This window comes from Labrus mixtus, chromosome 9, assembly GCF_963584025.1.
Source record: "Labrus mixtus chromosome 9, fLabMix1.1, whole genome shotgun sequence".
NCBI lineage: Eukaryota > Metazoa > Chordata > Actinopteri > Labriformes > Labridae > Labrus > Labrus mixtus.
In genome coordinates this window covers 21,976,152-21,991,117 of record NC_083620.1, presented here as the reverse complement: position 1 = coordinate 21,991,117, position 14,966 = coordinate 21,976,152, and the positions used below count along the sequence as shown (strand labels likewise).

Below are 14,966 nucleotides of genomic sequence, written 5' to 3'. Positions count from 1 at the left end.
CAGTTAGGCCGAGCTGAACTCGCACATGCACTAAACTTTTTTTTTGTCAGGGAGAAAATGATTAACCGTAGTCATCTATTTAAACTAATGAGAATGACTCAAAGGGAAACTATGTAGTCCGTTTTCATTTAGAGAAATATAAAATTCATATAGCCTGTTTTTTGTTGCATTATTAAAAACATCTAACTGGATTGGCAAAGAGTTTAATTGGAAGCAGCCTTTTCAAACCCGTACCAGACCTTTAACTCCATAAATCGTGATGTGTTAATGTGTATTATGAAGCACTAAACCTGTCGTCTGTGCGTACATCAATGGGAAACTAAATGTGGTGAATGAATTGAGGCTGCAGCGAGCTGGAGGTGAAAGCTGATCTCAGAGCAGATGAGGGAGATCCCCGTGTGGACTTCAGAGGTATGGTTTGAGAATCCTGCAGATCCTCAGCTCACTTCTGGAGACACACAGACACAGAGAGAGAGCAGCAGCCCCTACAGAGACGAGATGATTTATCCTACATGTGTTTACTTCTGTTGCTGTGTCCTGTCTGCAGCTGTGATTCACGTGTGTGTAGGTGAAATGTACACGTCGCTGCTGAACGTTAAACAGGCCATCAGTGTTGAACGGAAGCTGATCGATTACTTGAAAACTTACATTGACCACGAGTTAGAGAGGCTGGAGGACGTCAAGCGGTGAGTGACATGCATGATGATGATGATGACACACTGAAATGCATGATATCTTAAAACAGATCAACTTATTTCCATTTCAAGGTTAGAAATTAGATTTTTTAATTATTTGGAGTTTTGAAGATCGCAAAAAGCCCACAAAGCTGTCTGTAAAGAATTAAAGAAAACATTCACCCAAACCCTCATCAATGTCAGCCTGTGGTGGTGATATCATCCAGTGACAAACCCTGAGTCTCCTCCACAGACTGTGAATAAGAATGGAAGAAGTGTGTGGACACTGTGATTTAAGCACATCACCATCTCAGACTCACAGCCGAGAATCCTGCTTCTAAAATCAACCTCATTTTGATGTCAATGTGCAAAAATGAAATGAGCCATGAGATAATGTCTTTGTACTCTTTTTTTCCCCCCCAGCTCCAAGTATTTTACTTCACCGTCCAGTTTGTTTTATTAATAGCACATTGGAGAAGCAAACAGTCACAGCACTTATCAATGAATCATACAAGGCAATAACAAATACGTGTTTTTCCATCCTGTAACCTGTTGGAATCTGAACGACTGACTGAGAACATGACTTCTTTAGTCACCTCTCTGCATGATTCAACAGCTTCTCTGAGGAAATGACCGCCACTTTTTTTTTTTTTTTTTTTTTTTTTTTTTATGGTGGAGCTTGTTGGGCTATAAAATGTAACACAGAAGCCTTATTGTGGTGGCTTTCTCCTGCTGGGTTGGATTGGAAAAAGAGTCATTGAATGCATAGCTGTCCTATGTTCAAGTCATGATAATGGGGTAAACAGAAATGACACTTAATCCTGTTTTTAATCCACATTTTTAAATGTTTTTTAAAATTGTACCAGTTGACAGTGGACGTTGTATGGTCATTGTTTACGTTCGTTCTTATGATGTTGGTAAGGTTTTGAAACCAGTGGATCTGGTTTAAAGTGTCTGCAGGACTTTTACTGATCTTTGACCATTTTTGAGAGCATTAGAAGAAATGGAAAATACTTCTTGTATACGTTTAGTTTACAAGAGGGTGACATTTGTGTCAATCTAAGTGTTAGTCCCTAAGAACACATCATATCACATCCACCCGTTACACATTTGAACACATAGAAACATGGTGAATCAGATCTTGATGAGCAGATAAAAGTGCTGTATGTTGAGATTTTTCATCAGAGGTTTCCTTGAACAGCTAAATGGTTACCCAGTAACCCATAGCTTACAAGCAAGTAAGGATTCTGGTGTCTGAAACAGTCTGAGCCCTCGTCCTGAATTAGTTGTCCAAACCATTGTCCTTATTCCTTTTCTTCACAGATTTTATTCTAAAGTGTCTGATCTACACACTGATCTTTACAAAGGCCCAGCGGCCACGATGGCGAACCCGCTGGTCGCCTTCACCCTGATCAAGAGGCTACATTCAGAGTGGCTGAATGTTGTCCACAGCAATGAAGCCCTGGAGAACGCACAAGGTTTGTTTCAGACACATCTGGTGATGATGACTTAACACCCCCCTGCTCTCTTTCCTCAGCTGTCACCACCCACCAACTCATTCCCAGTTCCGTTCACCTTTTGGCCTTTCTGCTGTCCAGCCCTCAGGTCCAGTTACGAGGAAGAAGAGGCAGGTCTGCCCCAACTGGAGGACCTGCAGGGGGCCGCTAAGGGTCTGATGAGGCTGCAGGATGTGTACGCTCTCCAGGTTGCGAGTCTTGTCAACGGTCGTTTCCAGAGACTCACTGATGGTGTGACGATTGACATCCACCTTCCTGCAGTGTCTGTGCTGCTGTCCGGAGATGATTGCTTTCTGGTGGGAAAGGTAACACAGTCCATCATTTTCTTTAACCGCTTTTAATTCATTTCCTTTAGTGGATAAAGTTCCAGACTCACACAACACTCACAAGTATACTATAAAGAAGAGCATTTTCAAGAAAGGTACTTAAAGTATCAAAAGAAATGACTCTGCAGAAAAGTGGCCTTCGCGAGGGACATTTAATAAAAAAACATAATCAGATTGTGCTGATTGTTTTAAACACTTGATATACAATATAGGTCTGTAGTTTAGTGTTTTGGCCCATTATGTGGCAAGTACAGTTTGTTGTAAGAGCACATTGCACAAAATGCAGAACAAAATAACTTAATAATCTTAATAAAAAGTTAAAGGTCCATCCCCTTCCTTCGGGTGGTAAGATGAGTCTCATGTTGATTTATTAGAGTATTGCTCCATCAATGAGTATAATGGAGGATTTAGTCCCTGTGAGCCTGAATCAGTTATTTAAATAAAAAACATCTGAAGGTTCTAAAGTGGAAATGTATCTACAGTATAGTGATACTATTAAGAACTTGGAGCCATCTGGAACAGGAGCAGAGGCCAGAACTATAAAACAGTTGTTTTGTTAGACTGTCAGGGTTCACAAACTAGAAAAACTTTGCCTCACAGGTCTGATCTTCAACAAGATTTAAAATCCTAATCAGAAAAACAAGTGATCTGATAGATGAAAAAAATTAAGTGGCCCTTTAAAGGTATGACGCTTAGGATAATGCACACAAACCAGTGCTTATTTTTCATCTCTGCCCTGAAATTTAAAACAACGTAAGTGATGAAAGCGTGTTGAAACCAGTCTGTCATCTTTCCTGCTGATTTTTCACTCTAAAATAAGATAAGAGTCCTCATGCTCAGTAATAAAATAGAGAGATATTTGGAAAATGTTTCTGTAGGATTAACCTTCCATTCCTGACTTCTGTGAAATATTTGAATTTCGAACCCGCCCGTCACTGTGTGGTGGGAATCCAGACAGCCATCCTGGAAAAAGTGGAATTTTTCCCACTGCGTGCCTGGGAATCTGCTTTTACACATTACAGTAGAAAAGACAAGAAGAAAAAAACAGATTCCATGTGCAATAAATTCCATTGTTTATGTACAGTGCTGATGTGTAAGGGCAGGGCGCTGTGTGGGAGAGACTTTCTCACTAGTATGGAAAAGACATTATCTTAAGTTTGGAGCAGAGAGGCCAGCTTGCCTTCACTTGTACTGAGGCTGAGTTTATCTGAGGCGGTCTGTAAACACAGAGATGCTTACTGTAGTTTCAGGGTGTTGTCCTGCCTGCACGTGCCTTTATAGGGCTGTTAGCTGCTCCTCAGGTTTGTATATTCTGAGGATTTTTCAAGCTGTTTGAAACCAGAAACCAGATGATGCTTCTCCCAAAAAGAACTGAAACATGCCGGTTATTAACTATTTTTAAAGAATTTATTGGTTCTTTAAAGTTCCCAAATTATGGGGTGTAAAGTTGTGAACTGAGTGTAAATCCATGGGGAGAAGGGGGGGGGGGGGGTAGATAGGTTACTGTTCAGTTCAGTTGAGTGGTAAGTTTGTGTGTGCTTGTGTGTTTTGGGGGTTTTATGATACACTGGTATTCCTGTTTGTGTGCACCTACTTCATCAAGTCAAGTAAGCCACAAAAGAGGTTTGAGACGGGGTTCACAGTGAGACTGCAGCCTGTGTTCATGACTTTATTAGTGTACAAATAATGCTCAGGGTGTTGAGAGATGTAGCTCTATCCACAGTGTACATGCTGAAGAAGTCAGACAGGTGAAATCTCTGAAACTGTCCTGCTGCAGACAGAATGTGTGAAACCTGACAGACATAGAAAGTAGCTTAATAAGTTCACAATCAAAATATAGATAATACTAGAGCTGGAATGATTAGTGTGTTGACCGACTAGTTTATTCTTGCATTTCTAATGAGGAAAAGATCCTATAAAATAAAAGAGCTGTAGAGTCATTTGAATATTTTGATGGTTTTTGCAAAACTCTGACTAAAGACTGAATTTTTTTAAAGCCCCTCTTGAGGCGTTTTTAAGCAGCTATTCACAAATTACAAGTAATTGACTCTGTATGACCTAAAAAAGCTAAAGAGATCATCAGGGAGAGAGTATTTCTATGTTTGGATTGATCATTCCTGTAAATGCTGTAACTGGGTCGGTGTCAAACGAGTTACAGCATGCTGCTGGAACAGCCTTTTTGTTACATTTTCCACGCAGAGATATTTGACTTTTAAAAGAAAGCAGGATGAGCTTTTTTTTGTCAGTAAACGATACCAACTCCTGTGTCCACTGGGGGCGCCAAAACGACACAAATCCTCACAGTTTCCTCACAGGAGCTTTAAGTTGGCAAGCCAAATTGAATGCTGCTCCAGTTTTTTAAGGTTTAAGAATTTCCTGTTTTATTTAAGTGAATTTTGGATTTTGTAATAGTGAAAAAAAAAAAAAAAAGGGGGTATTGGACTGTCGGGCAGACAAAAAAAGAATGCTTCAATGCCATTTTGGGCTGAAAGTAACCTGGAAAAGATGAAGTAATCAGAGTCTAAAGGGCAGCAAAATCAAGGCTGAACAAACTCCATAATTAATCATGATCGTCCCATCACATCCAGCTGTTCTCGTTATGACTTGTTTTTGTTATTGAATCTGGTGATCTTATTAAGATCGACATCTCTTGTACCGGAGAGAACTGGGTGCAGCTGAGGATATAAGAACTGAGAAAGAATAACAAACAAAACATAGACAGCCACACACAAACCAATGAGAAAAGCTTGAATTCGTCCTAGGATAGCAGTCTTGTTGTCCATGTAGTGCTTCATAATTTCTCTTCGTGGCTGATTTTGGCTTAGAAATACTTCTAATTAGCAGCTGTCAGTCAGGTAAGCTTGGAGCTGGAAGCAGCAACCAGAATCAGACACGTTTCTTCAGTCTGCTGCATAACGTCACTCCGCTGGCATTATGTTTTACCCTGGCTAGCATGCTGGATTCAGGCTGCCTTCGGGCTGGGCCATTTTGGCTACTTAACCCTCTTTTAAATGAAATCACTATAATTTCTTTCATTGATGGCAGCTAGGAGAAATGCAGAAATGTAATGTGAAATACAGCAAATAGAAACCCAGACAATACCAGACTTTTAAACATCAAAGTGTGCCCAAATTTAGCAGTTTTTGATTCACAATTATAGACAAATTCTACTTGGACTGCCTTCCAGGTATGGTTTAAAATAGTGACGTTTTTACACAGGTGGCTTATGAGCAGGAGGACTACTACCACTCGGTGCCGTGGTTGGAGGAGTCGGTGCGTCTCTTCAGGGGAACAGAAGGCGAGTGGAGTCCTGAAAATGCAGGAACTCTAGAGGATGCTCTGGATCACCTGGCCTTCTCTCACTTTAAAGTCGGTACAAAGAAACTCATTTATTTATAAATGCTCATGTATAAGAAAATTGATGGGTTACATTCTCTTACATGACTCCTTGTTTTTTCAGACAGGAAATGTGTCCTATGCTCTTAGTCTGTCTCAGGAGCTTCTCCATCATGGTAACTATTTTCATTTTCCCTTTTCCATGATCCTGTTTGTGATGCATGAACTGTCCCTGCAAAACGGACTAACACCACTTGCCTTTCTGTTATGAAGAGACATGCCCCTTTAATGTAGGACTACACTAATTTTACTTTTTCTCCCCGGCAGATCCAATGAATGGGAGAGTTTTGCAGAACGTTGAGAAATATGAGAAGCTGCTGGTTGTGAGTCCACCAAGGTCACTGAGGGGCGACGGGCTGAGGAGACCCTCCTCCAATTATTTAAGGACCAGGGACAATTATGAGAGACTCTGCCAGACCCAAAGACATCAGGTATTCAAAACAATGGATCATATCATACTTGAAAGAATCTGGGACAAGTTAATACAACGGCCAGCATATTCATGGCTGTATAATAACAACCAAAATGTGCCAATGAATTCAACTCTTCCAGAAGTGCCTCTATTACATCATAAATTTAAAAAAAAAAAAATTAAATTGCTTTTCATCTGTCTTTGCACGGTTGATAATGTTAGCCAAAATAGTTGGTCATTTATACAGGATAGGCCGTAGTTAAATGGCCCCAGTGAGACTGATGTGAAGCTGTTACAATGTTAAGTGTGTTTAAATGTTGGGATTGATCTTACTTTTACTGGCACAGGTATTGGAAATGTCCCTTCTAAAATACGTTTTCAGTGAGTGCGCTACTTTATGCCATAATCCCATACCAAATAAAAGTCTGATCTGATGAGATATGATGAAAAGTAAGTCAGACTCCTGAGGATTCACTTTTTTATACCGATCAGATAAATATCAAGACAAGTCGATATTGAATGAGTAACATCTGGCCTCACAGGAAGGAACATCAAAATAAGTAAGCTTAACTCTTTGGGTACCTTAGTTATATGTGAAATAAAACATATTGCTGTGTGAACAGCTTAACATGGCCATTCTTTGAGCCACACAGCTCGCATGGCTAAATAAACAAACAGGAAGACATCTGTTTTCATTGTCATGTCCAAAGCTCCAATTAAGTAGCTTCCAATTGAACAAAAAACACAAGTTTAAACTTTGATCCCAGTGTTTATAACTATTTAAGTCTGTAATTGGTGATTCCCATGACTATAAAAAAAGACTATGATTATTCTAAAGTCATGTTTGATTTTAAGGTTGCTGTATGTGGGAAGAGAACAATGCTGAGTCTAATTGTTGGTGGATGAAAAAGAAAAACAAATCTTGTTTTGATCTTGTTGATGAATTTCAGCTGTCTTTTTTTCTCCCAGCAGCCGATGCACTTCAAAAACCCGGAGCTCTTCTGTGACTTCTTCTCGAACGGTAATCCGGGGCTGCTGCTGCAGCCAGTGCGACGGGAAGTGCTGAGCCTGCAGCCGTACGTGGTCCTGTACCACGACTTCATCACCCACACGGAGGCTGAGGACATCAAGGGGCTCGCCCAGCAAGGAGTACGTGCCAGCAGTTTGTTTGTTTTTCCTCATCACAACATCTGGTCCCAAGTTTTTAGGGCTGAACAAAACAAGTCATCTTTTAACAATTAACACCGAGATATTGAGTTGATCCCATGAGGTCTTCAAAAGGTTTGGTAATCTAATTTTTGGTGGAGTTTTCGCAACAAATATGAGAGCTCCATGTGGGACTTGTAAAAATGAAAGCTTAAAGAGAGTGTGTTCAAGTGCACTGAGAAAATCATAGAACGTCTTGCTGTTGCCATGTGATAACCTTGAATCTTGCTCTAAAATGTAAGAATCAGACCTCAATCAACAAGCCCCAGAGATCTTGTTAATAATTTCTTCATGTTTGTCAAGGATGTGGTGTGGTTTCTCCTCGGAAACTATACCCTCTATTGATGTTGGCTGTGTTTGTACGACTGTTGTGTCAGGATGTTTCCCAGCACGCCTTTATTTTCCTCAGGCTTCCTGGACATCTGGCCAGGCGTAAGCAATCGGTTAACCTGATGTGAAAAGTGTAATGAGGTCGTTACAGTCTATGCTCTCAGCATTTCATCTGTAGTGCAACTCCACGTCTTCATCTCTGTCACCATCTTTTAAGTCTTAGCTTCAGTGGTGACAGTTTGGCTACCCGGAGGTGGTGAAGACTGTGGTTTAAATATTGTGATTGAGCTTCATCTTTACTGGCACAAGTATTGAACATTTTCTTTCCAAAGTTACATTTTCAGTGAGTACAACACAGTTTATTCTCTGAATCAAGTTGCCAATATAGCAATTCTATAGCAGCCACTAGCAGAGTGGTAAGTTATCATGCGACATTAGCAGATAACAACATTTCAGTGCTCACAGAGAATTTACCATTAGCTTAAGCTATCAAAATGTCAAAGGTTTTACCTATAACCAGTTTCCCTGAGCAGGTGGGGCTGTGTCTTCCTCCACGTGGTGACGGGGCTAATGGTTAACGAGGGAGGGGCTCATATGAAAGAAAAACATGTGTGATGAAACATGTTTGAGTAACACATAAACAAGCTAAAAGAAGCCATGTCACCCTCGTTGTTAACACAAAGAATATATTTAATAGTCAAAATGTGGCATATTAAGCCTTTAAAAAGTGAGGCCAATACCAATACACATGTCGCTTGACAATCTGCTCTGCTGTAGGGCTGCAGGGGTCTGAGCCAAAACGTGTACTTTTTCCTTCTGGAAAGAACCTATGGAAGAAGAGTTGGTCTGCTTCCAAAACATTTAGCAAGGCTTAAAGGCATGAGGGATACATTACTAGGAAAACTTGGCTGAGCGCTAAACTATCCAAATCCCCCTGCTGGGCTCCACTGGTTAATACTCGGTCCACTGTCATCAGGCCTCAGTATTCATCTGAAAGAATCTCTCCCATTTCTGCTCATTTGATGGAAACTTGCTGCCTCCCGTCCCCACAGCCGCTTAACTTCGCAGACTCATTGACTTTAGGGAACATTTGGTGGGTCGTCTTGATATGTGCCCTATAGTTTCTGTGAGGTTTTGGCATTGTTCAGTGTGTTTTCCATCCTCTGCTCAGATGGAAAGCCCTGTACTTATTTCAACATCATGTCAGCTTGCGGCCTTATTAAAACCAGGCCTGAGGTATGGTATTAGTTTAGAGCAGGGATGATAATTCTATAAACATGAGCTTAGTTTTTTATGTTGTTCATGCTTGATGTCAGAGCTTCATTTGAAGGTGCCACGCATCAGGCCTGTAGCTTTCACTAACCAGATATTGGCCCTTTTTAAAAGTTATAAAGCATTTTTTGAGTCAACGTTAGGAGTCAGGCGTCCGGAGTTTGATGTACAAAATGCTTCCCAAATATTGTATTCCTAGTTTTCTCCATTGTACCATCTTATGTACCCATTGTGCAAATCAGACAGCATGTTTGACATAAGCAGAGCGCAGTGTGACATTTCTGCAGTGCAAATAAATCACAGAGGCTTAACTCGAAGAGGTCAGACTTGGTCCAAAGCATCTGGATTATTTGACTCCCTTCCAGATACAGAATGTGAGCTGAGGGTAAAGATAACATGAAACTTGACACCTTTAAGGTATCTACTATAGAAACTCTCATTTCCCTGTTTTTTTGTGTTCAAGAATGATACTCTTTCACCCCTCCCAAGGATTAGAAGAACTATTGGAATCCATCATTTGATCGTTTGAATCCACATTTTGGATTTTCTCTTATCAGCTCTCAGTTTTCATTTTGGACATATAATTGGAGCGTAGGAAAATGAGATAACTCACATTTCTTAAGGGCTTTGCAGCTTGAAATCAAAGCTTGCCTTCTGCTACAATCACAAAGTTTAAATTCTGTCTTTGCTTTCAAGTTAAGGCGATCTGTTGTGGCATCTGGAGAGAAACAAGCGACAGCAGAGTACCGCATCAGCAAGAGGTATAGATGACAACACTTCGTATATCTTCAGACATTTCATTCAATCAAAGTTTTGGGCCATGCTCGTCCTTTTTTTGCAAGGCACCATGTGTACTGTAACATATTGATCAGTATGCAAATGAGAATCTTTATTTGTTGATTATCTATGCGTTTTCTCTGTAGTGCATGGCTGAAAGGCACCGCACAATCCACTGTTGGGAAGCTGGACCAGAGGATCTCCGTGCTCACAGGTCTAAATGTGAAGCCTCCATACGGCGAATACCTCCAAGTGGTGAATTATGGGATTGGCGGCCATTATGAGCCTCACTTTGATCACGCTACAGTAAGTTGATTGGCGATTATTACACTCTTTACGTCATCCAACATGTGATTATATCGCTGTAGATATTTTCATGTTGTTTGTGCTAATATTTATTGTGATCAACTTCATCCTTACCAGTCCCCTTCGAGTCCCGTATACAAGCTGAAAACTGGGAATCGACTGGCAACCTTCATGGTATACGTGAGTGAATTTTTTGTTCACACCGTCTTATGAGCTTGTATGAGCCAGACAGCAGCGGGAGGTTGTTGGGCAGGTTCCTTTTCCATGAGTGCTGCAAGACCTTGGAACCACTTTCCCGAGAAACAGGATTAGAAATGACCTCACAGTCTAAATTCAACTTTTATGGATGTTATGTCCTTCAACAACCTTTAACAAAACTATGTTTTTGTCATTAATGTGACCAACGATTTGTCTTTTTATTATGCTATCCATTATAACTAATCTGTTACGTTCAGTGTTAAGTTTTTATTGTGTTGTGGAAACATGCTTTTGGATCCACTGGGAGAATTCAGTAAAATTTGATAGTGATAAAAAGAGGAATGGCTCCTCTGCGAGCCTTGAAAAAAGTGCAGTGTGCAGAGAAGCTCTGAGAGTATAAACACAAAGACACAACTCTGAAAGAATGTCCTTTTCCACAGCTCAGCTCTGTGGAGGCAGGTGGCTCCACAGCCTTCATCTACGCCAACTTCAGCGTCCCTGTCGTGGAGGTAATCACTCTGCACATGTGCACTGAGATGAGCTTCAAGCAGCTTCCTCTGTCTGCATGTTGTTTCTGCCCCAAGCTCCATTATTTGCAGCTCTCTCTACACCTCACTCACATTCCCTGGTGCAGCTGTCAAAATCCTAAAAGGTGAAATCACAACATCAACAGCCATGAGATTTTTTTTTTAAACACAATACATCTGTTGTGTAGTTAAGCTTCAGTCTGGATATATGAGCTGCAGTGTCAGGTTTACCAGGTCATCCCGGGGGTTTTACCTTTCATACACCATAACTACATCCAATAAGAGGTTAAAAATGACCAAAAGAAATGTTCAGCTTCTTGTTTAGCTGAATTCCCCACTCAACAGAAAATATATTTCTTAATAAATGTTATGCAAAATGTTTGCTTTCCTTTGTCTCATAATGTAGTTTCTGAATACCTTTTGACTGTTGTCAAAACAAACACAATAAGGCAATGGGCACTTCCAATGCTCTCTGAAATTATAAGACAGCAAAATATCCCTCAATTAACTTGTGGTGTAATCCATAAGGATAATAATTGTTTTTTTGTAAACTTGCTGCTTATTAAAAGCTTTTTTTTTTTTTTTTTTTTTTTTTTTTACAGAGAGCTGCTGTCTTCTGGTGGAATCTCCATCGAAACGGTCAAGGTGATGAAGACACGCTTCACGCTGGCTGCCCCGTGCTTATTGGCGATAAATGGGGTAAGAGTCAGAAGAATCAGAACACTTTGATGATGCTTTAAAAAAGGTATTTAAACATGTTAAAAAAAATAAATAAAAAAAAGGTAAAATATATCAGAACTCTTGATCTCTTTTAAACATGTTAGGGTTTTCTTCATCACAGTTTGTTATTCAACTCTACCGTTACACAGGAGCTGATGCCCAAGAGCTAGGCCACATCTGTCTTGCATTATGCATGTAGAGATGCTACAGCGTGCAGTTCAGACACTGAGCGCTCATCGTGGAAGGTTAACATCTGCTGCCGGTTGGCCCTGAATGCTAAATCATGTGTCAGGGACGCAGGAGGATATTAATCTTCACAAAGCAGCTGAAGAAGCATTTCTTGGCTGTGTCATTTAAAGCGCTCCTGTTCATCATCACAAATAAATGTTAAGGTAGAACTTGTCAAACACAATTATCCTAATGTTTGAAAGATACTTTCTTGAAGATAATCAAACACATTTTGCACATTTGCGATTTGTTCCAGTTGCAAACAAGTGGATCCACGAGTACGGCCAAGAGTTCCAGCATCGCTGCAGCCTGAATCCTGACGAGTGAGAGGGGGCGGAGCCGTAGCCGGGCCCCTTGGAGTACAAGAGCCTGCCTCCACAATTGAGAGGCACACTTGCAGGCGGGAAAGCAGCAGAGAGCCAGAAAGTTAGCACACGGGCAGGGGAGGTGAGAGCCCATCTGGGGCAGCCTGCATCTGTGATTGGAGCCCCGGGCCCCAGGGAGCCTGAAGCGTGCAGTACAGAGCCGCAGCGGACGTGGATCACACACGGCTGAGAGGGGGTTTGCAATCAGCCCCCAGAGGCCAAACGCTCTCTTGCTACTACTGGCCAGTTTCTGCATCTAAGAGAGAGGCCCTTTGCCTTTGCATACTGTGCTGGTTTCAGTTAACTGTGAAGGCTGTTTGCTCCTGCTTGCTTAAAAACTGACATTTTTATGCAGCCCTCTTCCTACGCTGGGCCCACTCAAGGCTCTGTCATTACAAATCAACACAGCTCAACTCAGTGAGAACTCTCAAGACTTTATGCTGAATGTTTAGATGCACAAGTTTGCATAGCTTCCTGGCTGAATCTCAGTGAAATGTTTTCTCAAGGCAATCTAAAATTGGTACGCTAGAAATAAAGCCTGTCTTTGGAATAAGCAGATACACAGAGCATGTTTGGTTGAAGCTCATCTGTTATAGGTTATCTCCGACCTCAAGACTCGAATTCATGACTCAGAGGAACCCGTCATTGTGATTTTGCCTGTTTATTCCCAGCTGACTGAGCAATGTGATCACTGCTGCCTGATAGAGGCTCCTTGATTTAACTGGCTGTCTCAAGACAAAGATGAACCAGATCTGTCAGAATTTTATTGCGTTTCAGAGGCGGGTTGTCATTAATCTCGCTTTGCACGCAAAGTGATTGGAAACCAGACTTTATCTGAATCCACACTAACAAAAACTTTATCAGCCCTCAGATGTCTCAGATTTATGTGTCTAGGTCAGTCATTACCCATCTGAAAAAAGTGTGAGACGGCACCCTCACAATACATTTAAGGGCCTCTATATGTGACCTTCTGGGGGGGGGAAAGACTGACTTTGGTTGCCCACAGTGATATATGTTTCCCCTCCTGCTCCCCACAGTGTACACAAACATACACACTTCCCAAGCACACACTGACACACAGAAAATATAAGAACAGGCACATACTGGAGGAACATTACACATTCCTGTGTGGAAACTAGACAGCAGGACTTTTTCATTATGTTTTCATTGAGGTTGATGAGTGGGAAGACCCTGATGATCTGAAGCTATCGCTTATCTTTTTCATTGTAAGTACAACAAATGTGGAAAAAAAGATATTCCTTACATTGGAACATTATTTGAAGAATATCGTGCAAAATAGGTTTGAAAGACCAGATTCACATGGATTTGTTAATGTATAAGTTTGACTTGAGGCAGCAGAGGTAATGTTGACAAAGTTCTGGTGCTTTTTCATACAAATCAGAAACAAAATAAACCAAAAGGATTCAAAGGGCTTCATGTTGAGCCTGTAGCTGCCCTCACTGTTACTATGATCACCACAACAAACATGGCTGCAGAGGGACTTGTTGCTATGCACATGCAGAATCCAAACTACCTAAAGCATACTCGACCATGGGTCTACCTCGGCACGTGTAGTGAAGTTAGTACATACCTTTTTTCTTCACATTAAAAGGCAGACTTTTTAACCCTTTAAAAACCCTCTTAACATGACACCTTTTGAGAGCTGGCCGATAGCTCAATACAGAGTCAGTGATTTTATACTGTATGTAATGTAATGTAAAATGTGAACACAGTAATGAGTGACTGAGTGAACTTTCCAGTACCAAAACAAATAAAATATATACGTATTTACCTCGGGATCAACAGGGAGAGACAATCACTGCACACTCTCTAACTGTAAAGGAAGAGAGTCCCTCCCTCTGCTGGTGAAGAAAAAGAAGGCAGCATTGAGTTTTTTAAATCTTCCTCTGCTATGATTTTGATTTGGTGCTTATTTTTTAAGCTCCAGTTTCACTTTAGTTATCAGGCACAGAGAAAAAGTGGGGAATCACATGCAAGATAGGAACCACAGGTTGGATTTGAACCTGGGCCGCCCGCTTTAAGGACTACAGCGGCTGTACATGGGGCAGACACCCTAACCAGTCAGCCACCAGTACACGATTACTTCACTTTTTAAGTGTAAAATGCTCTTTCATACTTTTAATTCTAATGTTAAATAGTTTGGCATTGAACCTGTTTGGGATTGTCTCAACACAGCACTGTGTGGTGTATGAACAGAAGTTAGATGATTAGTATGTGCAGTATACAGTTAAATCAAGAGTTATACTGCCATTTAAAATGTATGATTTTGACTTTTGGAATGCAACTCCATTAACTTAATTAAATAAACAGACACACAAACACACACACACACACACACACACACACACACACACACACACACACACATATGGCAGTTCACTCAGCGTTCATCTTCAGCTATATCCCAGAAGTTTGCAACTGATCACCCTCCAGCTGCTGGGAGAACAGGTAAGTGTAAGTCCTTCCAGAAACCTGCAAATCTACAGGAAGCAAATCTGGCTGATGGCAAAGCAGCCAGTATACAAAAACGAATACCCCAGTTTACAAATAGGCTACTTGATAGCAAGTGGAAGTTATAGCCTACATTAAGAATTAAAGGTTAATAGGTAACAAATATTTAAGCATCAAAGATATAGTAAATCTGATAGATGTAACACATCTCAAACTTAGATTTCAAATTCAATTCATATG

At 40.8% G+C, this 14,966-nt stretch overlaps 1 protein-coding gene across 2 annotated transcripts; it reads left to right on the top strand.

The window, feature by feature from the left end:
- Nucleotides 1-354: 354 nt before the first annotated feature.
- Nucleotides 355-13,119, top strand: p4ha3 (prolyl 4-hydroxylase, alpha polypeptide III). 2 transcript variants are annotated; one of them, XM_061046923.1, is made up of 13 exons: nt 355-686; nt 1,998-2,152; nt 2,273-2,496; nt 5,737-5,886; nt 5,978-6,029; nt 6,181-6,344; nt 7,298-7,474; nt 9,830-9,894; nt 10,057-10,216; nt 10,334-10,396; nt 10,855-10,923; nt 11,544-11,640; nt 12,146-13,119. In XM_061046923.1, the coding sequence occupies exons 1-13, from the start codon at nt 382-384 to the stop codon at nt 12,214-12,216; spliced, it is 1,752 nt and encodes a 583-aa protein (XP_060902906.1). In that variant the 5' UTR covers nt 355-381; the 3' UTR covers nt 12,217-13,119. The 2 variants fall into 2 exon arrangements, with proteins under 2 accessions (XP_060902906.1, XP_060902905.1); XM_061046922.1 differs by having other exon boundaries at nt 356-686; nt 7,295-7,474.
- The last annotated feature ends 1,847 nt before the right edge of the window (nt 13,120-14,966 follow it).